The following is a 26,021-nucleotide window of genomic DNA, read 5'->3' as shown; positions in this document are numbered from 1 at the left end:
AATAGGTGTATATATGTATATTTAATAGTAGCTAATGAAATCCAAATGAAGGATATTGGTGCAAATCAATCTTGATATGTAGTAACTCTTTAATATCGTTTGTTAAATTATGATTATAAAGTGTATGCTTGTTCATTTATGCATAAGTGTAAAAAAAAAAATATAGAAAGTTCTTGGTGCCAATAACTGCAGCTTTTATACCTACAAAGATAACTTTTTATCTATAACTATATTTACCATTTAAAAAATATGTATAACTTTTCTGTAACTATATCTATAACTTTTCTGTACCTAAAAGATAACTTTTCTGCAACTATATGTATAACTTTTCTGTACCTATATCTATAACTTTTCTGTAACTATATGTATAACTTTTCTGTACCTAAATGATAACTTTTCTGTAACTTTATGTATAACTTTTCTGTACCTACATCTATAACTTTTCTGTACCTACATCTATAACTTTTCTGTAACTATATAATGTATAACTTTTCTGTACCTAAATGATAACTTTTCTGTAACTTTTTTGTACCTAAATGATAACTTTTCTGTAATTTTTTGATAACTTTTTTGTACTTGTTTTATTTTTATGCAAAAAATAAATTGTGCATAGTTACACTCTAGTTATGACTTTTTTGTACTTACGGAAAAAGTTACAAAATAGTCATAACTTTTTAATGCTAATTTGGAACCATACTTGGGGAGATGGTTCCAAATTGTGCTAACTTAGTTATGACTTTTTTGTAACTTTTTTGAGGCTTTATAGGTATAACTTTTTAGTGCTTTTTTTTGGTATGGGACGGATCAGATTAACTGTTATCAAAACACTTGTTTCACTATCTGATACTGTATCAACTGTATGCCAACAAGAACACGGCTTTTAAAAGTAGATGTAGATGGACTTTGTCAATGTACATTTGTTCTATTTCTTATCAAAAGAAACAAGTTGTAAATATATGATAGAATTTGTACATTGTACATGTATTGATTCAAAATAGAACATCACAAAATTGTAATTGGATTTATTTTTTATTTTTTTTCAATAGCTGTGGTAACTCTCCTCCCACCATTGCAGATGAGTGAACAGGTTTATGAAAGTGCCACTGCATTTACAAGTATTTGATTGTATAAGTGAATGGATAATATACAATTCAGCCTCATAAGAATTGTAGTAAATGTCACATTTTGTTCTTTTTGTATCCTGAGCTATGGTCAATTTGCTACATATCACAGTCAATTTAAATGTAATTTTGATAGCACTTGATTTCAAAAGTCATGCATCCCAAAACTTAATCCCATCAACATTTCTCCAGAATGACAGTGATGCCCTGCCCCCCACCAATGCAAGCTGACCCTAGGGCCAACTTCTTGTTCTGTCGTCTGAAATGAGAGAAATATGGAGAAATTAGCAGGGACCCATTATTTCTTACAGGCGAGATTTCTTTATATTATTAAAATATCCTAAACATATAAAGAAATCTTGGCTTTAATAAATATTTGAATAACAAAATGGAGAAAGGGACTATTAGAATAGAAAGCTTTTAAGAACTTTTAAATTGTAGAGAAAATAAGTTCTATAAATGTTTACTGTAATTCATGAGCAAGATGTCCGGTAATTCTGGTCCCAGAGGCAGCCAATGGATGTCCAAGAGCAATGGCTCCACCATTCATGTTGGTGATGTCATTGTTTAACCCTAATTCCTTCTTTACTGCCAGATATTGTGGAGCAAATGCTTCATTAACCTAGGTAGGATAAGAAATATTACAAATTTATTTGATAGACAAATAATTTCATAATCAGTGACTTTAAACATTTAGTGTTTGAATTCTGAAGTACATATTCATGGAAAATAAAATATTGATGTGATAAATTACAGAAATGCTATGTACATACAAAAAGTAAAAGTTAGTTTTATCCATCCAGATTTCTCATATGATTATAACCAATATGTTTCCACATCCATGTAAATCACAATGTTGATATCACAGTGTGCACATGGTAAATTGTAGTTGAATTATCCTGGGATATGTAGTAAAACAGCATTTTATCTACATACCTCAACAATATCCATGTCTTCAATACTCTTTCCTACAGATTTTAAGGCAGCTCTTGAAGCAGGAGCAGGTCCGATGCCCATTACTTTTGGATCACAACCTATAATAAAATAAAATTAATCTCAATCACTCTACCAACAAATTGAGACATACTGCAAAAGTAATTTACATGTATGCAATGTTTTATCAATGACATGTTTATGTGTGAGAATACTCTGTTGGTTTTCAACGTACCTGTACCTGCAGTTTAAATACTGATAGTTCAACCAGGAAAACAGGTACATATGATTTTTTTTTTTGGAAAATACATCTTCGAATAACCATTATCAGAACAACTTGGAATCATTTGCATAAGGTAAACAAAAGCTGAAGAGATAAAGGGAATGGGTGCATGTCAAGTTCATCTCAATTAGAAACTTTTGAAAAGAAAAACTATATAAACAGCAATGAAGACCTAATCAAAAGTTCTGCCACTCAACAGTAACATAATTACCAGAGATGCCATATGCAACCAGACGGGCGAGTGGGGTCAGGTTGTGTTGCTTCACAGCAGCACCACTAGCAACCACCACAGCAGCAGCACCGTCACACACACCCTGTCATAAAAAGTGCAAACTTCAGTCATATTTCCTGCAAGAAATTGCTGTTAATAATATTCATACTGGTAAGATTGAGAACTAATTATCTACTTACAGAGGCATTGCCGGCAGACACTGTTCCTCCTTTCTTGAAGATGGCTGGCAGTTTTGCCAAACCTTCAAGGGTGGTCTGTGGCTTGGGATGTTCATCTACTTCAAAGCTTTCTGGTCCTGAAAATTCAAACCACAAACAAGAAACTTCTGTGAATTTTATTCTTAATCATAATAGGCAGATGAATTACCGTATCTATGCATATTGAAAATGAAAAGAATGAAAAAAGTAACATATATATATTTATGTAAAACACTTAAAAATGAACAAATTTTCAGAATTCATACAATTAATTACATAATTTACAGCATCAACATGAAATAATTAAGAATTTTCCTGAACACTCACCTTTTTTGCCTTTCATTGTGATAGGGGCAATCTCTGCTTTGAAAACTCCAGCATCTTGAGCTATATATTATGAAACAATCACATACAAATATAATATAGATATAGATTTTTTAAAATTTATAAGCTTGCAAAGGTTTAACCTTTCCTTTACTTGTATTTATGGCATAAGCTCTTTTAAACTCACCAGCCTTCCATCTTTGTTGTGTTTGAAGAGCATACTTGTCACAGTCTTCCTTACTGATTTTGTATTGTTCTGCCAGATTTTCAGCTGTGATGGCCATGGGAAATCCAGTGTAGGAATCTGTGAGGCTGTCCCAAAGAATGTCTTCCATCTAAGAAGATCGTGAAAACAGATAGAATTTGGTATTTGCAGGTAAAACTTTGACTTAGAACTTTTTTCAAAATAAAAAACTGAGTCTTTAAAACTTGATATATAATGAAACAATCAGATGATCCTATTGATATAAATGTATGGTTCAAGTACATACAATCTTGGGTTACATCTATAAACAAGTTCATAAAATAACTGAGTTACATGTATATCTCATGTTAAAGAGGTTAAGTGCTCAATAAATTAGCCATCAGATCATCTACCTTAAATTCTTTTAGATATGATTTTTTTTAGCTCTGTACTATAATATGGTAGAGAAAAAGTTACAATTTAGCTTTAAAATTTTCCCATATCTTTATACAACACTTTTTTTAAAGGAAATTAGGGCTAAAACCGTCGACCCTTCTTAATCACCTCTGGTGCCTTTCCAAGTCTTGTTCCAAAGCGAATATCCCTGACAGCATAAGGAGCCATGCTCATGTTGTCCACACCTCCACACAAGACAATCTGACTCTCTCCAAGCATAATCTCCTACAAAAAATAGAAAAACCTCTTTTAAAATCTAACATTCAAAATACAAAAATATATGTGCATGACACCTTTCGTGAAGAACTAACCTTCCCAATAAATGGCTCTCAAAATACATAGATACATGTATACATATAAGTGGGACTATCACAGCTCTAACCTGAGCTCCATTGATAACGGCCTGGAATCCTGACCCACACAGTCTGTTGACGGTCAGAGCTGGCACTGCCTCTGGAACCCCACACTTCAGTCCCACATGGCGAGAAATGTAGATTCCATCTGTGGCTGAAGCCTATTAAGAGAAAGTTTGGTCAATATTCCTTGTCACTTTATTTGCAATATGGTTAAGTCTAAATGAAACTTGCCATGATTTTGATATGGTACATACTCAATACAGTAATAGAAATTCTAATTGTTTTAATTTCCTATATATTTGTACAATGGTTTGAAAGTAACTGCATTTTAGGTTAAAACTGTCATTTACATGTACAATACAACATAATATCATATTTATTCAATAGTAAAAAAAATCCTTCAAACATTTACAAGGCATTCCATAACTAAATCAAGTTGAAACAAAAAGCTAAACATCTAATATTCGTAAGTTAATTTCCCTATAAAGTTAACATGAAAATTGCCTATGAGGCTCTCAATAATTTCAAGCCAATAAATCCCAAGATTTTGGACACAATAATAAAGATAATGGGTTAGATGTGTGGTCATTAAAATAAAATCCTAATGGTTCAATAGCTGTTCAAAGGTCAGACTACAAATCACAGTTGATGCTTAATCTTTCATATCCAATAACTAATTTTTTTATGATTTAAATCAAAATCTTTACCTGAATGACATTTCCAATCACAACAGAGTTGACCACTTCTGGATTGACTTTACCAGCCTCTAGAGCTGCTTTTGAGGCATGAATCATAAGGTCTGTTGGGGAGGTTTTGACAAACTTGCCTCCAAATGTTCCAAAGGCAGTCCTTTTGGCTGCCACAATGAAGACATCGGACACAGCTGTAACAAACATTAGATTTAACCTTTAATTTAATAAGCTTGAATTCATGCATGTACATGAAAATATTATAATTCGGTTTACTCTAAAGATGTCTTCTGAATACTAAAATTTGTTATTTATGAAGAATGTTTCAAATGAGAAATTTCGGATCAAATAAACTTGCAATGAATTTTAATTAATATCTTAAAAGTCAGGGATCAACATTAATGGCTGTCTGATTGTCCCTGGCAAGTAAAATCTCAGATCTACTTTACTTGTCCAATAGGGCAAAGAAAAATTTGAATAAAAATACATGTATTAAACTTTCAGAAATAATTTGTAAACGTAAACTTTCATTAGCTTTGCATTCGGAAAACCCAAGTGTTAATTTTAGATAAGCCATTCCCTTTTTATTATCTTGATAGTTGAAATAAATAATGCCCTCTATTTTATGGTTCTGTTACATTCTTTTGATAAAAACTGTGTATCATGTCAGATGTAGTTTCATCTTATTTGATTACGCACAGAATTGATATTTGTCGTATGACTTAATCCTGATCATGAAACCAGTCGCAGTTTGAATGCTTTGCATGCAGTCTTCTTTATAGTAATTTGGTATACTCTGTCCCAAGATATTTTGGATTCACGTTTGGTTTAATTGTTTGATATTTATAAATACCTCAGGATTCAAACGATGTTCATCCAAAGTATGAAAAATTTCCAAGATTTCTCAGTCAAAATGCCCCTGTTAGCTTATCAGGTTTCAATACAATGCTAAAAAATGTGATGTCTACGGAGATTTTGTATTGCAGCAAGCCCGGATGATAACGTTGAAATATTGCGCGATGTATTCCGAGTGTATTCCGAATGGAGAAAAAATGTAAACATTCCCCATTATAAATCTCCGTAAGGAATCTGTTTTCGTTCCTGTGAATTTTTCCGAGTGAAAGATGATAATATGTTAATGAGATTATCTTAGAAAATATCCCTTTCAACTATTTCAATTGCACTTCTTTCACAGGTAAGTGTATTTTTATTAAAAATCGCCCAAATGTGCAGCATAAATATCTTGGGACAGACTATAGAAAAGAAACCATCATTGTAAATTAAACAAAACATGTTACTAAAAGTAAAGGGGGTTTAATGGCCTTCGGTCTGCTTTTACAGGTTACTGTGTAATTGACATGGACACTGGTATGGTATGCACTGTATGCCAAAAATTCTGGTCCATCAATGTTTTTAACTGGTTACAGGGCTTACAATATAAAAAGTCTAGTAAGTATATTTGGTCATCATATTTGTGAGTTACTCAAATTAAAAAGAGAATGTTGTGAGGTCTTCTTAAAGTTCTTATCAATTTTCGGGCTACCAATTTTTACATCCAGGCAAGTCAGAGTTTGAGTTCATTTGCCTAAAGGGCAAGTGGATTGAAAAGTTAACATCTATCTCTGAAAGTAGATGTGCCAATTCATATTTATAGGTCCTAACATTAGGTCTTAACAGTTGCAGCATTAGATTTGACTCATTTTCTCAGCATGAAAGTTAAAATAGAGGGCACCTTGTCCGATGTTTTATTTTTCATATTTCATCTTATTTTCAGACAACTCGTTTTGTGTTAAGTTAAATAAACTTCAAAGACTGAAAAAGTTCAAAGTCCACATGTCATTGTCAAGATGAACTGTGCAGTGACACTGAAAAACCCAAAAACTTTTTGTAGCTTCGAAAGGTTACTTCCAAGAATACTAAATGAAATTATATGAATAGCGAACCTCTTGTTAATACCATTCTCTTTGCCTTTGATTGTCGTCTGTAGTAAAATGATGAAAGGCTCTCTGCAGGTGCACCGGCAGGTAAATTGATCCCGATGTAAATTTCCACTTCACTAATTCAATCGGGATCGCCTGAATTCTTTGACGTAATTTATCCATATCCGGTTGTAAATAAGAACACGTAGCATTTAGCAGTTATTCGTTTATTTCTGTACTGTTTTGTGATAAGACACTCACTTTGGAACTACACTGAGGTAAGCTATTTTAAAACTAAGGAAATATTTCTTGATAACTCACGTCTGTTCAAAAGAGCTTTTAATTAAAAAAAATATTACTGAGTAAATTCGAAAGAACATATGTTCCTAAGCAGCTGTTATCCTCTGCATGCTTTGGAGAACCTAAATGTTTCGATAAATCAAAGAAACGATAGGCTTACGTTTTGAAAAAACTGACTGAAAACTGATTTAAGTAGAATTTTTATACAACATATTGTCATTTCTCCCTCATTTCTTTCCAGCTCTATATACAATAACAGAAACGAAACTTAAATCACCATGAGACACATATTGTATGTGTTTGTGGTGTGTTTTGTGATTCAAGGAATAGTTTGCCCCCCTGTGAATCAGAATCCAACGCCAAAGCCAGAAGAGGGAAAAGAGGACCAAGTATGAATTCAAAATATTTTTTTCCTTGATTGATGCCCAAATATCATATTTACCAGCTTACTGAGAGATAATCGATAAACATGTGCAGTGTTTTCAATTCAGTATCCAAATTTATTGCTAAAAATTTTCAAAATGTTACAAACATCCCATTATTTAATAGTATTAAATGTGAACACTACATTCTGAGGATAAGACAATACCATATGTTCCTGGGTATTTAATTTTAAAAATTTTTATAGGATTAGGATGTGCTTTAAATAATATTCAAGCACCACAATTTTTTACCAATATTAATGTAAGGTATATGATATTTAAAAAAAAAAGATGTACAAAAATGAAAATGGTTCTATTGAACATGTTAAAGCATATATATATTGTATCATCTATGTAAACAATTGTATCTGTTCTTCACAGAAAATTATTCTTGCATTGGCCAGAATAATTGATAGTAATTTTACCATATGGCATCTCTTTCCCTCTTTTTTTCATTCTCTCTCACATTTGTTTTGGTGTTTTTGCAGGACACTGGCTTGCATTATGACAGATATCTGAAAGAAGTTGTGATGACACTGGAAGAGGACCCAGAATTCAGGAAAAAGTTGGAAGAAGCAAATGTCACTGACATTAAGGTTTTAAAAAAAATCTTTTTTGTACAATTTCATTAATAATTAGAGAGAGTTATGGTTAGGCCTAAAAAAAAAAAGTTTTGTGTTTCGGGTAACCCGACCTAACCTACAAAAATGGCCCGATCCTACCATTTTTAGATGCCTGATTTTATCCGACTGTGAATTTTATCTTATTTCCAATAAAAAATACGTTTTTAAATATGAAACAAACAAACATTCTTAGGATTCAGGCAAAAAAAATTGATAAAATAAAAAAAAATCTCCACTTACCTAACCTAATTTTTTCATCAGTGTTACCCTAAACACACTATTTTTTTTTTAGGCCTTAGGAAATATTGCAACCATCCCCCCTTAAAATTCACTATCTTGTTCGAATAATTTTTATTTAACAACACATCTCTTGAACTTTAATTGAAATACTGGTAATATTTTATCATTGTAGTCTGGTAAGATTGCCATGCACTTGGAGAAAGTAGCTCACCATGTACGAGAAAAATTGGATGAAATCAAGAGGAAGGAAGTGAACAGACTTAGAGTATTGGCCAAAGAGAGAATGAAGCAAATGCAGGGTACGGATGTATTGAAATTGGTAGCTCAATTTGGAGGTATGCTGCTTTCTTGTAGATTTTCCTGAGTCTATAGTATGGAGTTGGCTGTTTGCAGTGCTGTCTCTATCTTTGACACTGTATCCTTTCCTGCTTTGTTAAAAACACTCACAGAGCACAATTTATATTGTTTTGCTTTTGATAACAACTAGTCAGACTTGATTTATTGATATATCTTCACTTAATGCACTTCAAGTTTCTTCTTAATCTACAGGGTTAGTGTATAAGTAGAGTATCAAAGTAAAGTTTAGAAATGCACATGATATGTGTGTGTGTGTGTGTGTGTGTGTGTGAGAGAGAGAGAAAGAGAGAGAGAGAGAGAAAGTTCATGGATTTATTTTTTATTAGAAAGATGACTTGTAAAATATTAAATGTCACATAATTTGTTCATGTCCTTGGCCGCCAGATCTGACATTTGCTGTGGCCTTCAGGTGCCAGATCTGACATACATATAAACAACATTAAAATATGATCATTAATCACAAAAAATATTGTTGACATTTAATAGTGCAAGGATTTTTTCAGCAATAATCATTAATACATGTAGGAAAAGGACTAATGAAATTATACTGACTGATTTACCTTAATCTTTACCAGATTTCTTTGTTGATATTCACCTGTTTATTTTCAACATATTTATGCAATTAATTCCTTGTCCTTCATGCTATATAATCTGAATAATATATGTACATGTATCATATTTATGTTTGAAAACTAAACCTTGTACTTTTTACTCTGAATTTTAATTGCTATGAGATTTAATGGGATTTAGTGTATTTATTACCAGGGTATTTCTAAATTTGTGTTACTGGTTATTTTGCAGGAATTCAAAAAATAGATGAATCAGTTTTACACCATGTTGATGTGCAAAATCCTCATTCTTTTGAAATGAAAGATTTAGAACGACTTATTCAAAAGGTAGGAAGGCTGAAATTCCCTTACATGTGAAACACTATTACAGCTATATTCACACTTACATGTATAATAATTCACACAGCAAAGTCAGTTTCATTTCCCTGGTCCTAAAAATGAATTATAAACTTGTCAGAACTAAAACATAATGTTTATAAGAAATTAAATTCTTTGGGATTCACATTTTAACCATGACTTTTACTTTAGTTCCTCATACAGTATTTACTGTTTCTTCTTCTATTTGAATAGTTGGTGCCTTTTTAATTAATCAGATTTGAAAGTGAAAAAATTAATGTTTAGCAGAGCATATTTGCCTTTTACATTGAAATACTTAAAAAAGCACTGAACAGTTTCTTTATTTTTTAAGGCAACTAAAGATTTGGATGAGTTGGACAAGCAAAGAAGAGAGGAGTTTAAAAACTATGAACTGGAAAAAGAACATGAGAGACGGGAACACTTGAAGGAGTTACCGGAGGACGAGAGAAAGAAGGAAGAACAGAAATATGATGAACTGAAGAAGAAACATAAGGACCACCCTAAACTTCATCATCCTGTAAGATTATCTATAGATAAAATGTACATGTACTGTACATATATAGGAATCATTCATGATGTTGAATTAAAAACTTTAAGATGAAATCAAGACAAATGAATACTGATGTACAGAGGTACCTCCTGAAGCACCTGTAATTTTTATTTCACCATAAGATTATACCATTTACCGGTATACTGGTTACCCTCAATTATTTGTGTTTATCAAAAAAAAAGTTTTTCTGTCAGCATGTCTTGAAAACAATATCTGTATAGCATCTTAAAAGCACCACCAGTAACAGTTTGATTTCAGTGAAAGCTAGTAACCAAAAATGTTCTACTGACTGGCTCTTTGTTCTTGGTGAGAGAAGTATCATTGTGGAAGCTGTATGTTTTAGGGAAGTAAGGATCAACTGGAAGAGGTCTGGGAGAAAGACGATCACTTAGACAAGGACGCTTTCAATCCTAGAACTTTCTTCATGAAGCATGGTAAATAATACCGCTTGTTCACATCTTTTTTTAACCTGGAGCTCTTTCTTATTTTGTGTTTGAACAGGGCAGCAAAGCGCAGCTTGAAGAAGTTTGGGAGAAAGAGGACCATTTTGATCCCGAGAATTTTGACCCCAAAACTTTTTTCTATAAACATGGTAACGTTTTTAAATGTGATCTACGTAGATTTCCCAATTAATGTTGTGGGTCTTTACTTAAACTGTGGCTTTTTTTTGGCAAAATAATAATTAGATTATAAAGATTGTTTTTGAAATTTCACAAACTTTGACTTTGTAGATAATATAAAAGATTATATCGCCAAATATTATTTAATTTTGGATCCCATACAGGCATATGGGAGAAATAATAGAAAACCCAAAATAAGGACAAAAAAATATGCCATTTGAGTGAAAAAGCCATAATTGTTCTATACCACCCAAAAAACTATCCTGTAAATTCTAATAAACTCTCTAAACTTTAATTGAAAATATGTGGAGGCCTAGATTTTAATGAAAAGGGATGTTGGTTTGCATGTTTAAATACAGGTGGAATTAAACTAACAAAGCATTTTTGCATGTGGCTCAGTCCAGCAGCATTTTCAAATGTATTTGATGGAACTAACTAATTTTTCTGTTTCACACAAGTGAAATTGTACATTCGATTGATTTTCTAATCTGCAAATATAGTTTCATGGTACTTAATTTTTGAATGTTCATTTAATTAGCTTATGGGTGTTTTTTGCGATAAGTTTTATGCAGCAACAAGATGACAAGTGTTCTGAATGGGAACCGTTTTATTTACATAGAACCGCTACCTATCGGTAAATCTTTGCCTAGGGTCAACTATTGTGGAGGTCTCAGGTGCTTAATCTTTCACTACGGGCAACCTAAGGTTGTAAAGCACCTGCTTTGCACAAATTGCTGGGCTACCGACCATACAAGAAAAAACTGTAAAAGTGAATCAAAATGTAAAGTTTGCAAAAAATCAGGTCATACCCCGGGAGATCGCAAGTGCGATTCTTACGAGGTTCAACAAAATATCATCGCCTTTAACGGTGAAGATAACATCCTTTCAAATTTTTTTCAATGTGAGATGACCCTATATGGCGTTACTCATAAGTCAGCGGAACATGCGTTCCAATACGCTAAAGCGATGAGATGTGGTGACCAAAATGCGGCTGCTCAAATACAGAGCGCCACAGATGCGCTGTCAGCTAAGCGGATCGGCGACAAAGTGAAAACCAATGAGCAGTGGAACAACACGTGCGAAAAAGTGATGACGGAAGTTGTTGAAAATAAATGTGTGCAGGTCGAAAGATTTCGTGAGAAATTGCGCTCTTCTAACAAACATGCTATTTTCGTTGAATCAACATACAATGATACATGGGGTTCCGGGCTTGACAGGGTTGGTACTGAAAACACCAAACAAGCTGCGTGGCCGGGGAAAAATTTGCTAGGCAAAATCATTGCTAAAGTTGCAAAAAAATCCAGAAAGAGAAAAAAAAGTGAGCAGTGGAGCCGACCGAAACAAACTCAGCAACCGAAGGAGAGCTCTAAACAACGTGACATAGTGAAAATGCTGAAAGACATGCGTGCACAGTCAGACTCCGATTCCTTCTCCGGATGGGACTCTTCTGATTCCGAATCCGAATCTGACGCGCAAAGCCTACATGGATAAACCCGACCGAACATGGACATGATTGTGATAGGACATCGAACGACAAATGGACGGTATATTATTTCAATAATATTGTTTACCTTTTAAATGGAAAATCTGCAATTATTATCAGTAAATGTAAGGGGGTTGAATACTGATGAAAAAAGAAAAAAATGTTATGCATGGCTAAATGAGTTAAAAACAGATATCATTTTTTTGCAAGAAACACATTTTATTGAAAAAAATGAAAAAAAGTATAATTTTGGATGGAGGGGTAAATTATACCACGCTTTTAGTAATTCTACTTATAGTAGAGGAGTGTCTATTCTTTTTAAAGAAAATATTGATGTGCAAGTTTACAATGTAAATAGGTCCAATGACGGTAGAAAATTACTGCTGAATTTGGAGATAAATGATTATAAATTCACTGTGGTTAATATTTATGCGCCAAACGATAATCAAAACAGAATTGATTTTTTTAAAAAGCTTCTAAGTTTTATAAATAAACATAAGGATAGTGATAATGTATTATTATGTGGGGATTTTAATTGTCGTTTAGATAATGAACAAGACAAAAGCTCACGTTTTTTAAATAACTTAATTAAACAATTAAATATTTTTGATGTTTGGAAAAAAATGTATCCAGATATTAAAGGTTTTACTTGGTGTAATGCCAGGGATGTTCCTACAAGCAGAATAGATTATGTATTCATTAGTAATAATTTTGTTCCAAGAATTGAAAACATTATATTAAGAAAAATCCCAGGAACGCATTCGGGTAAAAGAATGAGTGACCATAGATTTTTGAAATTTACGCTCAAGATTTTAAACAATAACAGAGGTCCAGGGTATTGGAAATTAAATGTATCATATTGCGAAAATGAAGAATACAAAAGTAACATTAGAAATATTGTTCGAACCTTAGATAACTCGCTAGGTGCAATCGACAGATGGGAGCTCTTAAAACGAAAAGTTAAAGATTTTTCCATATATTTTGCAAAAAACAAATGTAAGTCTATTCGTGATAATATAAAATTGATTGAAAGAAAAATTGACGCACTAGAAACGGGTCCAACTGAAAAATTTAACTACGCGGAACTGAAATCACTCGAAGCTAGATTAAATTTACTTTATGATGAAAAAATAAAAGGAACACAGATAAGATCAAAAGCGAGATGGATTGAAAATGGTGAAAAAAATTCCAAGTATTTTCTAAATTTAGAAAAACATCATCAAACTTTGAATGTTATTAGAGAACTAAAGTCACACACCGGTGAAACGGTAAACAAAACAAACTCTATAATAGGAGAAATGGTAAATTTCTATACAAGTCTATATTCTTCTAAAAACATTCCTAATGAAAATATTATTGAATATTTATCAAATATAGATGTTCTAGAAATAAACGCTGATGATAGAAAGATGTTAAATAAATTCCCTTCATACGAAGAATGTAAAGACGCAGTATTTCAAATGAAAAAAGATAAATCTCCTGGCTTTGATGGTATATCTAGCGAATTTTATCAAATGTTTTGGTCGGATATTGGGCCATTATTCTATGCAGCTTTACAGGAAATATATGATCAGGAGGAATTAACAAGTACCCAAAAATTATCCATAGTATCTCTTTTGTTTAAGAAGGGTGAAAGAAACCTATTAAAAAATTACAGGCCGATCAGTCTCACCAACACTGACTATAAAATTATTGCATTTGTATTTGCTAAAAGATTGCAAAATGTTTTATCAAAAATAATTAATGAAAACCAAACGGCTTATGTGAAAGGGAGATATATTGGGGAAAACGCTAGGCTTATTCTAGATATTTTTGAGTATTGTAATGCAGAAAATGAAGATGGTATACTACTGTTCTTAGATTTTGAAAAAGCTTTTGATTCTGTCGAATGGAATTTTTTATTTAAAGTATTAGAAAAATACAATGTTGGTAATAATTTTATGAAATGGGTGGAAATCTTATATAGGAATCCAACATTTAAAATGAAAAATAATGGTTGGCTATCTAAAACATGTAATATGTCACGTGGCATTAGACAGGGTTGTCCTATATCGGCACTCTTATATCTCTTTGTAGCTGAAATTTTAGCAATGAAAATTAAAATTGATCCAAACATCAAAGGTATTAACATAAACTCAAATGAAATTAAAAGTGTTCAGCACGCAGACGATTTGACAATAACTGTAAGAGATGATATTTCTTTTATAAACACTATGAAAATAGTACACGAATTCTGTGATCACGCAGGATCCAAAATAAATGTTAATAAAACGGAATTTTTATTGCTAGGTGGACTAAAAAACACACTTACAGAAATTAATGGAATAAAAGTAGCTGATAATACTGTAAAGTGTCTTGGTATATATATAGGGCATGACAAAGAGGAATGTTACAACAAAAACTGGATGAAAATATATAATGATATGGAAAAACTGTTTGAATCATGGAAACGCAGAAAATTAACATTATTTGGAAAGTCTTGTATAATTAACACACTAGCTATATCAAAACTTATATACGTAGCGTCTATTTTATGCCTCCCAGGGAAGGAATTCTTAAAGAAAATTCAACGTCTCATATTTAATTTCGTATGGAATAAATCAGAAAGAATAAAACGCAATACTCTTATCGGCGATGTAAGAAATGGTGGTCTGGGTATCATTGATGTAGAAAGTAAACTCAAAGCTTTAAAAGCGGCCTGGTTACCAAGAATATTGAAATCAAAAGGAGTTCTGTACAATATACTGAACGGTTTTTGTAACAAATATAATATAGATGTGATGTATGTTTTGCAATTTTCGAGTAACGTAGACAATCTAAAATTTCCACTGTTCTATAAAGAAATACTTTGTTCTCTAAATGAATGTAAAATTTCCCGATTAGATGCAATGTCAAATGTCGATATAGTACGACAGCCGATATGGAACAATTGTAATATGCGATACAAAGGAAATGTATTATTTTTTGAAAATTGGGTTAAAAGTGGCATCCTATTTGTGAAAGATATACTGGATAATAATGGAAAAATTCGAACTTTAGAAAGTTTAACCAATGTTTTGAAAGATAGATCTAATTGGTTATGTGAATATAAGACTATTATTTCTGTGCTAAAATCAGTGGTGAGAAAATATGATTTTGCAAATACAAAATTTGTGGATAAGAAAATTGGTTTAGATTTTTATTTTCAAACTGGCTATGATAACTTGTATGGAAAAAAATGTAATTTTTTTTACAAAAATTTTATAAAGAAGAAGTTTACAAAACCTTGCTACCAGACAAAACTATCGAAGGAGTTTGAAATTCACGATACTCAACAATGGGAAAAAATATATGTCTGTAAAATTTTAGAAGTTGAAGATAAACAATTATCTGACTTCAATTACCGACTGCTTAATAATATATTGTGTAATAATGCATATTTATGTAAATGGAAGGTAGATGTGAAACCAGAGTGCAGGATGTGTAACAAGATGGAAACAAGTTATCATTTGATTTATGAATGTAAAAATGTGCTATTGATATGGAGGTTATTAAGTGATTTTCTTTCTTTTGATGTTAAATGGAAACATATTATTATAGGTTTTTACTTAGAAAACAATAGAAAAACTGCAACATTAAATTTTTTAATATCCTTAATAGCATTGAGAATATATAAGTATAAAATGTATTGTAGATTAGAAAAAATAGATGAAAACGAAGAAGGTCTTAAGACGCATATCAAATTATCTCTGTTAAATTACGCATCTGTTTTACGTTTGAAGTACAAATCTAGAGCAAGTTATATCACTGATTTTGCTCGTATGTTGTAAAATACTACTATATGTAACTTTGTGTTATATAAAATTATACATTTATAGATAAAATATCTACTGAGAGGAAACCAGTCCTCCAGTAGCGCTGTCTATAGGGTATGTGAATGAACTGTAACGAAGAAGTGGTGATCCCTATAGACAGCATATATCTACATTTACTGTTAGAATTCTTCAAATTTATTTAGTAGTACTCGGTGATAAACCCTATTATTATTTTTATTATTATTACCACTATTTTCTTTTTTTTTAAAGCAATATACATGTACCGTAAAATGTAACTTAAAAAAGAAAATGTCTATCATTTCATAAAGATGTATGCATACGACCTAATTTAGATATTTTATATTATTACCAGCACATATTCTGTGGCTACTTTTGTCAATGCTAATACTATCATTATTATCGCATCTATTATATTTTGATTGATAAAATGTTGTTTATATGTTGTATTTAATGACAAGAAAAAATAAAATCTACAAAAAAAAAAAAAAAAAAAAAAAAAAAGTTTTATGCTTGCGCAAATGCAATTTTTGTTGACTTTATTTAACAGTATGTTTTTAAAATGTTATTTTTTCATATTTCATTTATTAATAGAAAAAGTTTGCATTCCCTCTCTCCCCCCTCGAATTATAGATTAGCAAGGTTGTGAACTTTACAGTAGGTTCACATTTTTGTTGAATAAATATTGTAAATTCTATTGAGTAGAGATAGATTGGCTTTTTAACCTTTATAAAAAATGCTGTGTATTCCAAATGTCAAATCAAGACATTCATGCTATTTCAATGATATGCTAATTTTTTCTTGTTTTGTTTGAATAACTGGTATTTCTGATTCAAGAAATAACCCCACCAAACCTAAACCCAAATTCCCCTAATATATACAGTAATCTAATTTTTAAACTTATTTTAGTTTTGCACCTTTTTGATAAAACGTTATAATTACATTTATAAAATTCTTGATTTTCTTAACAGGGTTTATGAAGCATTTAAAACCAGAATTATGCACTGTTATATGTTGCTTTATATTCTGTATCTTATGTTTATTATACTTTCATGTTAAATACTGAAATCTGATTGGTTTAGATGCAGGCTATAATACGGTCTATTACCCTCAGCATCAGCAATACATTTTGCAACGGGTAACACTATATAAATAGTGCCTGTTTGGGAGGGTAACAGTTGAAATTGACACCCCGAGAAAACCATTGTCAACCGACGCGAAGCGGAGGTTGACAATGGTTTTCGAGGGGTGTCAATTTCAACTGTTATCCTCCCAAACAGGCACTATTTATTTTGTTATACTGAATGTCTTTTTTAAAATTTTTAAGAAATTTTTACTGCTTTTATATAGGAATAACGTGAATTCTACAGCGAACCGTACGCGCATAATTTTCGCGCATGTAACATTTTTTAATGTTACCCGTTGCCAAGTGCGTTGCTAACGCTGAGGGTAATAGTAAATATTATTAACTGCGTCTTAGCCAATCAGATTTCAGTATTTAACATGAAAGTATAACAAAACAAATTGTTACCTGCATGTAAATTATAGTTCACCATAGAATTCTCTTCAGCAGTGAGTTGTTTTTTTTTGGGGGGGGGGGGGTTCAGTGTTAGATTAGAACTGCAATGTATAATTGAACTTAATCTCAATTTAAGTCAGCAATAACATGATTATTCATAATGAAATCAATGCTTGTTTATTTTTGTATAAGGACAATGCCATGTCTGCTAGAACATGTACTGTATATACCTGTACAAGTGTTTGAATTGTGCATTTTTGTTAGCTTTGCCTATATATACAGATCTATGACAGCACTTGGGGAAATGAATTTAGCACATGTATTGATATATTTGAAGTGCATGACAGCACAGTGATATTGTTTGAATTAGTTGGTTTAGGATTAATTATATTGACCTTGCAATTATACAATGTACATGAAGTTGATTCAAAACTTTTTCACTGTAGATCTTGATGGAAACAAATTACTTGATGAAGAAGAAATAGAAGCACTGTTTCAAAAAGAAGTAAGCACACCCTTTTTTTTTTGCTCAGTGTGCGATACTGGATTTGACTTAATTTTAGCCAGCTCTTAAATTAAATTTAGTGCATACAAGTATATCCTTTTTTTCAATAATACTTCAAAATATTTTTTTTTCAACAATACTTCAAAATTTTCATTAAGATTTAAAATAGATGAGTTTGTGGTCATGTGCAAAATGGCATCAGATTGTATACTGTAGATTCCTTATTTTATGCGAGTACTTAATTCCGCGATTCAATGGTTTTCCATCAAATCGCGAGAACATTAAATCGCAAATGTCGAAATTTTATCAGAGTTTCATGTAGTTTACATATGTTTGAAAATTAAAAGCGAGATTTTAAAAATTCGCGAGATGGGCTTCTCGCAATTTTATGCGGATATTAATTGCTCGCGTTTAATTAGGAATTTACAGTAGGTATAGGTTTTGCAAAAATATTTTTTGAATTACTAACAAAATGAAATAAATTCCTCAGATCAAATTGTGCCATGCTGAATTAATTTGCAATTTTTTTTTCAATGTACAGGTCTTATGTGATACAGATGAAGCAATTTTTTCTAACAATCATTATACATGCTGATAATATTCACAGTACAGGTGATAAAAATACCCCCAAAAATGACGTCAAATGTGCAAGATTACCTATAAATATCTGTTATCTTTACAGCTTGACCAAGTGTATGACCCCAATAACCCTGAAGACGACATGGAGGAGAGATATGAGGAAATGTCGCGCATGAGAGAGCACGTAATGAAGGAGCTAGACAAGGACGGAGACAAGCTGGTCAGCATGGACGAGTTCATGCAGTACACCAAGTCGGACGAGTTCAACAAGGATGAGGGCTGGGATGTAAGGGCCTTTTTACTTCAGAGTTCAGTGTCTGTCTCAATTTTGTGCTTCTTATTCTTTCATTTATAGTAGCAAGTAAAGAATGACAGACTTAAGGGAAAAAAAACCCAATAAATTCAATGTGAAACTTGTGTATACCTTTAAAATTTGTTTTGAAAATACTATGATTAAAAGTGAAAAAAATGAAAAATGTAAACATAGATAGAAAAATTTATATTTAAAGCTAGAGAATGTAAGTTAAACAAAACCTGCTTTGTGTATGTTTATGAAGGAAAATGAAAATGGGACACATGTACATATTGATGTGAAATTTTATAAATTTAAGAGGTTATTGAAAATAAAATATTTGACTTTTTTCCTGCAAATCATTTCTTTAAATGAGTACCTACTAAAAAGAAAAATTCTAACCATTTTATTTTGTACACAAAAATGACAAGTGGTTCTTTTTAATGTATTGATATTATACCACAGACTTTAGAAAATGAGGAGCAATACACTGAGGAGGAGCTGAAGGAATATGAGAGGATGCTGATGGAGGAGGAAGAGAGGAGGAGGCAGCAGGGGGCCTTTAACAGCCACGCCCAGCCAGGACTTGTGGTGAGTAAAAATCATAACTCTCTATGTAACTTTAAAATATTAATCTCGGCAGTTTCATTTTCACTATGTCTTTTGGTTTGTTTATTTTATTTTTAAGGGTGGGAATTTGGCAGAGGTATAAAAACAGAATCTGCTTTGGAAATAGTGAATCATGACTCTGAATTTCTTTTCTATGTTATTTTGGTTTGTAGAAGGATATAGTTATGGACTGGTTCAATAATAACTTGTTTGTCCACTTCATTCCAAAAAAGAAGGTAATTTTCTCCCTGCTTTGACTGAACCTCTCATTAATCCCCTATACCTTCACTCTTATAGAACCAGCCCCCTCATCCTGGAAATGTGCAACAAATGCAAATGCAACAAGGTGGATTCCATCCACAGGGAGGAATGCCACCTCAAGGTGGAATGCACCCGCAAGGTGGAATGCCCCAACAGTTACATCCTGACCAGGTTGCTGCCATGCAACAACAGCAAGCACAATTCCATGCACAGCAACAACAAGCCCAGTTCCATGCTCAACAACAACAAGCTCAGCTTCATGCACAGCAACAAGCCCAATTCCATGCTGAGCAACAGGCTCAACTCCAGGCTCAGCAACAAGCTCATGCACAGCAGCAGGCTCAATTCAGTGCACAGCAACAGGCGACTGGAGGACAGGTTAGAAGATAACTCTTGAAATTTTTTTTATTCCACTTTTAAATTGATATATACATTAGGTGTGCTCATTTTGTTACTTACTAGTACTTGCATTTTTCTTCCTTGTTTGAAAAAAAAAAACCAGTTTCAATGCCCAGAGAATGGAATGGAAAATTGTATCATAACATATATTTACAAAAGATATGAAAAAATTAAATTATGTGCCCTAATGGTAGCTATTCAAGGTTCCCCATCCTCAGCCTCAAAGTATTCTTTCCATCATAAAAATGTTATTTATTTTTCAAACTTTATAAATAAAATAAAAAGAATTTTTTGGATGGTATCCTTGCATTTTATAAAATTAATACAATTTTGGCAATAATGGATATAAGAGAATAAATCTACAAGTTGAGATCAAATTAGAAAACAAAAATGGTGTATGGGTGGCTTGAACCCATTTACCTTTATATAGTAGGTCTCTGTGGAGCCACTAAGCCAAACAGCTTGTTGAATACCTAAGCATGATATTAAAAGTACAAGACTAATTAAATTTGTCTACCTAAAAGGCAGATTTATGGTACAAATAAAAAGAGTTATCTAAAATTGCTAAGGTTCGGAGATCTTTAAGCCTCTGTTTAGAAATTGAATTTGAAAGCTTTGACACAGTTTATTGAATTATTCTTAGATAATTAACAAATCTTAAAAAAACGATCTATTTTGTTAATGACCATAATCTAATAGTGTATTAATCTAATAGTGTATTGCAATTGAAGTTAAGTTTAGCATATTATAGCATATGAACAGAGATGAGTAAATGATAGAAGATTAATCTTGAAGTAGATGTGATAGACTGATGATGTTTTTACAGCCTCCAGTAGGACAGACTCAGCAAGCTGGTCAGCCACCAGCACAAGCAGGTCAAGGACAAGTTCCAGTTCAAGGACAAGTTCCAGTTCAAGGGCAAGTTCCAGTTCAAGGGCAAGTTCCAGTTCAACGAGATGTTCCTCAACGACAAGTTCCAGTTCAAGGACAAGTTCCAGTTCAAGGACAAGTTCCAGTTCAAGGACAAGTTCCAGTTCAACAAGGACAACCTCAACAGACTGGACAGGTTCCAGGTCAAGGTCAGCAACAACAAGGACAGCAACAACAGCAACAAGGACAGGCACAGCAACAACAAGGACATGATCAGAAGCCTGTTGCTTAGAATGCCCAGGGTGATCTCACAGCTTTGATTGGCTTTAATTTTATTCCAAAAATGATCAAAGACTTATTACATCTGGATTAATTTTGTATAAATGTTTCTTTAAGATATCACCAGAACAAAATATTCAAGCATTTTAGGAATGCACTAAGAGTGTATGGTGCTATGTTAGCGAAATATGACCACCTACATTATTCAGTGTGTCTGTATGTACATTTATTTTTTTAAGTACCAAGAGCAGAAACCTTAGTTGAATTGTTATGAGATAACAGTATTTGGTTATGAAATAATTAAGATTTAGTTATAATTTAATGCAAAAAAAAACAAAATTTATAATGTATGTAATGCATAAGGTGCAAGTATAAAAAAAACATTTATATTTCAATTGGGTAAAATGTACTTGTATAGAGTGCCAAAGATGGTTGCACAGAGTTAAATCATGCTATAGATCTAGTCATACATTATTTGTGCTGATATACTGTATACAGGGAAGTATTCGCCATTGTTTTATTTTTGCCCTTTTTGCCAGCAAGCGAATTTAAGAGGGGTGTATTTCCAATGTCGAAAATAATCTCCCTTTAAACAACTGTAGGTGAATTCAAGACGGGGCGAAACAAGGCGCTAGTGTAGACGAGCAAAAATTACATGGGTTGAAAATAACCATGTAAATACTATTTGCTTAATCTTTATGGTGCAAAGAAGCAATAGCTTCCATAATTAATATATTGTTTTAGAAAAATATCAAAGTTAGATATAAATGGTTGCCAAGTTATAGCAGTGCATATCTTATCTCTCTGATTGTTGATTAATCTTTAATATTTTTATGTGGTTTTTTTTTTACTTTAAATGATATCAAATTTTACATTAGATGTGCCAGAAAATTTGATTTTCAATTAAATTATGTATATGTATTATGAACAAGAACATAAATGCTATAGATATTCCCCCTTTTTAAACCATAATGGAAATGGTAGCACATGCATACGCATGTAGATGTATCCCGCTAGTAACTAAAATTATTTTTTCATTTGTTTATTTATGGAGAGAATACGTGTAACGTAGATATTTTGTCGTATTTTGTAGAGAATGAAGATATATTATCCACATTGTTTTGTCCTATTTTTGTTTGTTACATATATTGTGGATTATGTTACAATCTACTTGTTTGTTTTAATTGTTTTCTAGTGTAACATGTTCATAAGTACACTGTATATGGCTAATGATAATAGAGAAATTGATTTTTTTTATGTATACATCAGATTTTATCTCTCAGTTCATTTTCCATTGATTGTTAATATTTTATTCACTCATTGTAGTTTATCTTGAAATTTTCAAATTGTGGTGGATTTTTTTTCTTAATTCTGATTTACTTAAGTGAGAAGTCAATGAAATCTTTTTAGAATAATTTAATTTAATTGTTAAATTACTTATTAGCAAGTAGATTTTGATCTCCGTAATTTTTTTTTCTCAAAATGTCTACCTTGTTGTATTGTGATACTCTGTCAATTTGTTCTTCCCACATTCCATACCTTAAAACCTAGCTACATCTTTTCGTTTTTAATCTGAATTTTTTGGCATTATGGATTTTTTGTATTATTCTAAAAATGTTGATAATGAAATTCTCTAGGGCTTTATAACATGTCCAGGGAATGCAGTTTGTAATTTTTTTCCCATAATTTATAAACAAAAAATCATTTTTTTTCTGGACAAGTGTCGTGTGTATTGTTGCTGTGCATGCATATTTGTCTTGAATTCCTTCCGTTATAAAGAAATCAGTCCCACTCATCGTAATGGGATTCTCAACAGTTCATATCTACGATGTCCAGTCTTCATCGAAATCACAGGGTGGTTGAACCATAAGGCTTTGGTTTATGGAATTATAAATAAAAATGAATAATTTAATCTGTATTTGTTTGGGTTTTTCTTTTATCAAGAGTTCAGGAACGTGTTATGATAACATCAACAACAAAAATAAAAAATATTAAAATTTAAAATATGAATTCATTTAAGCATTTAGGTGAATGATTCAGTACAAATAGCTTCAGTAGTTTTGTGCATGGCGTTTGCATATAATGACATTGTCAGTTAATGGTAGTGGCAGTTAATGACTGTCTGATAATGGCAGTGTCAGTTAATGACATTGTCAGTTATAAGTAGTGTCAGATAATGGCAGTGTCAGTTAATGGTAGTGTCAGTTAATGACTGTGCCAGTTAAGTAAATGACAGATGCGTGTAATGGCAGCTATTCATGCATTTAGAATAAAAGATGTAAATTATAAATATTTGATAGTGGATCACGAAGACATATTCGTTTTTATTAACGATAAAAATATTATTACTTTATTCCTTTATACATGTATATCTAATTTTTCAAAATAATTACAGCATAATTCAAAACTGTGGAATCATTTTTATTCGTCATGGATCAATGTTCCTGGGTATCTAAAAGTTTCCTGGTTCGTGGGGACGTAATTTCATTAGTAGTGCTATTTCGTTATTAAATACTAAACCAATGCTTTTATATACACTCGTGGTGTAAATTCGTGGGCAAGTGTTAGCCACGAACATTGGCCCCCCACGAACAATGATGATTCCACGGTTCGATTCTGGTACCAGCGCGTTATCCATTGACATTACAGGGTATAAACATGTAGTTTTTTGTCGTTTTTTATTTTCTTTTGGGATTTAGAAGTAGATGTTAGCAACAAAAAATGAATGTTTAATTTAAGGAGTACAAGCGCAAAATTAACTTTATGGGAACATCCTCAAGTATGATTCGAACACCCGCTCAGGGGGAAAAGTGTACATATTTTCCGCTTTCCACACTGGGATACCGAGACACTTTGTCCACAACACTTGACGTTTATATATTTTTTAGAATACAGAAAAATGTACTTTCTAACTAATAATACATGTAGTACTAAGCGACACGAATGATGACCCTTAAAGTTTGACAATTGTTAGTGAAATAAAAACCCTTTTCTATAAAAAGAAAAAAGTTTTTTTCCATAATAAGTTAAGACTGTATTTTTACATACATGTGTAAATATGTAATATCAGAAAATTAATTTAATACCCTTCTACGTTTGTATAACAATATGTTATAAAAATATCATTATGATACTTATATTAGTTATATATAGAACTGAGTTTGAAACTGTCCAAAGTAAATGTATGAATCCACTGTGAAATCCAATGCACATCACATAAACTGAATTGTAATTTTAAAAAGATATGTAAAACGACTGTGATACTTCTCGACAAATTCGATGCTTCCCTTCGAATTTTCATGAGAAGCACCATTGTGATAGCTGAAAGGAACGGCAACCGAAAGACCAAGATCAGGGGGGACGACTCGTTTAAGGTAATTCAGAGATGTCATAAACCGCAAGAGCTCGCCAGAATTCCATACCTCGCAATGCAAAAACGAAATGCGCAACCTTGTTCTGCTGAACATGCCGTTCCTCTGTTTCTTGGTTTGGTTTCACACAAGAACAAAATAAAACGTGTGTTTTGAAGCAAAAAAAAAATGAGTCGATCAGACATGGGGACTTCGAATATCTTGCACACTTCTACACCCATTCCTACTCAACACCCGCAAAGCCATGGCATCTCGCCGTTTGACTTCTTCCAGTTTTGCGTAAAACTTTTTCAGCCTTACATCAAGGGGTTCTTTGCGAATAAAACGAAAACTTGTCATTAACTGTCTCGCTTTTGCTTTGAATGGGTTGATGTTTAAACTTTCACTGCGTTTTAAACTAGAAACTCGAGGTTGTATTTTCGTGTCCAAATTTTCACTAAAATCGTCGAATTCGTCTACTTCTTCAAGAGCGAGTTGCCGAGCCCTCTCTTTCTCCCTCTCTCTGGATTCTACCCACGAGAAAAACGACTGTCTACGGATCTCCGCCTCTGACGTTTTACCCGCCTGTTTAAGGGCGGGAAAGACCTTTTTCTTCTCCGTGATCCATGCCATGAAGGATTTTCTTCGAGACGAAATAGTCTTCGATTTCTTCGGAGTTTCCTCCTCGTCGGATTCCAAGTCATCAGACGACACACTAGCGTCATCCGGGCTACTTAAAACAGCCGCGATTTGTAGATACACAGACCCTCTCCTGTTAGTCAAAGTTGTCCCAAGAAGAGGCAACGTTCCCGGCCGTTGAACCGGTTTCGGTTCATTCTGCACCTCTTTGCCCGCAGGAGATGGGCAAGATATCTTTATTTCTGGCATGGTAGGATTCTTTGACGGTGCCTCTGGTTTTCGTTGTGTTGTCGGTACTGTGGAAGGTTTGATACTGACAAAGGGACCACAGGATGGCTGCAATGGCTCTTCCTTGATGACATTGTCAACAATAGTCTTAGCTAGGGCTGGGGTTGTAACTGGGGCTGGAGTTGAGGATTCGGCTGTTGGTAAGGACTCTATTGATCCTTTGATCTTAGAGAGTCGTTCCTTGTAGCCAGGATTCGGTTCCCGTCCCAGGTATCTGTAAAACATTTTAAACAATCTGATGTAAATAATCATTAAAGACTCAGAGTGTGCATGTTTGGCATGCCAATTTACTATGAAAATCGAAAATATGTTAAAGCTTTCCATCTTTTATAAGAGATCATTTCAGAGTAACACTTGTCTATTTTACAAGTAATTGGGTAAATTCAACCGGCCATTGTCACGGG

The 26,021-nt window shown here is 32.6% G+C and overlaps 3 protein-coding genes across 5 annotated transcripts in view; 1 reads left to right on the top strand and 2 right to left on the bottom strand.

Annotated features, from left to right (window-relative positions):
* Positions 1-1,010: 1,010 nt before the first annotated feature.
* On the bottom strand, positions 1,011-6,851 carry LOC128184773 (3-ketoacyl-CoA thiolase, mitochondrial-like). The gene is made up of 11 exons (XM_052854393.1): positions 6,719-6,851; positions 4,794-4,969; positions 4,113-4,244; positions 3,839-3,955; positions 3,278-3,425; positions 3,094-3,153; positions 2,749-2,864; positions 2,549-2,651; positions 2,058-2,155; positions 1,589-1,743; positions 1,011-1,380 (listed from the first exon to the last, which is right to left on the bottom strand). Exons 1-11 carry the CDS (start codon positions 6,732-6,734, stop codon positions 1,299-1,301), a joined length of 1,203 nt encoding a protein of 400 aa, XP_052710353.1. The 5' UTR covers positions 6,735-6,851; the 3' UTR covers positions 1,011-1,298.
* LOC128184572 (nucleobindin-2-like) lies at positions 6,843-23,252 on the top strand. 3 transcript variants are annotated; one of them, XM_052854292.1, is made up of 12 exons: positions 6,843-6,972; positions 7,236-7,383; positions 7,905-8,012; positions 8,452-8,578; positions 9,438-9,532; positions 9,894-10,079; positions 10,456-10,546; positions 17,993-18,051; positions 18,734-18,916; positions 19,388-19,513; positions 19,829-20,170; positions 21,018-23,252. In XM_052854292.1, the coding sequence occupies exons 2-12, from the start codon at positions 7,273-7,275 to the stop codon at positions 21,351-21,353; spliced, it is 1,764 nt and encodes a 587-aa protein (XP_052710252.1). In that variant the 5' UTR covers positions 6,843-6,972; positions 7,236-7,272; the 3' UTR covers positions 21,354-23,252. The 3 variants fall into 3 exon arrangements, with proteins under 3 accessions (XP_052710252.1, XP_052710181.1, XP_052710106.1); XM_052854221.1 differs by lacking the exon at positions 10,456-10,546 and adding an exon at positions 10,614-10,704 and having other exon boundaries at positions 8,452-8,614; XM_052854146.1 differs by having other exon boundaries at positions 8,452-8,614.
* Positions 22,472-26,021, bottom strand: part of LOC128184852 (elongation factor 1-delta-like) — an 18,098-nt gene continuing 14,548 nt past the window's right edge. Inside the window, exon 10 of the mRNA XM_052854585.1 lies at positions 22,472-25,831. Within this exon, the coding sequence (XP_052710545.1) occupies positions 24,889-25,831 (943 nt within the window). The 3' untranslated portion in view covers positions 22,472-24,888. The remainder of the gene's footprint in view (positions 25,832-26,021) is intronic.

This window comes from Crassostrea angulata, chromosome 1 (assembly GCF_025612915.1).
Source record: "Crassostrea angulata isolate pt1a10 chromosome 1, ASM2561291v2, whole genome shotgun sequence".
Classification (NCBI taxonomy): domain Eukaryota; kingdom Metazoa; phylum Mollusca; class Bivalvia; order Ostreida; family Ostreidae; genus Magallana; species Magallana angulata.
This window is presented reverse-complemented; position numbering and strand designations above follow the sequence as displayed.

Coding starts and splice junctions, on each gene's coding strand:
- LOC128184773 (XM_052854393.1), bottom strand. Junction 3,956..4,112: donor CCGTTATCAATGGAGCTCAG/GTTAGAGCTGTG, acceptor TATTTTTTGTAG/GAGATTATGCTTGGAGAGAG. Junction 1,381..1,588: donor CATCTTGCTCATGAATTACA/GTAAACATTTAT, acceptor CTCTCATTTCAG/ACGACAGAACAAGAAGTTGG.
- LOC128184572 (XM_052854221.1), top strand. CDS start 7,273: ATGAGACACATATTGTATGTGTTTGTGGTGTGTTTTGTGATTCAAGGA. Junction 8,013..8,451: donor CAAATGTCACTGACATTAAG/GTTTTAAAAAAA, acceptor TTATCATTGTAG/TCTGGTAAGATTGCCATGCA. Junction 10,705..17,992: donor AACTTTTTTCTATAAACATG/GTAACGTTTTTA, acceptor TTTTCACTGTAG/ATCTTGATGGAAACAAATTA.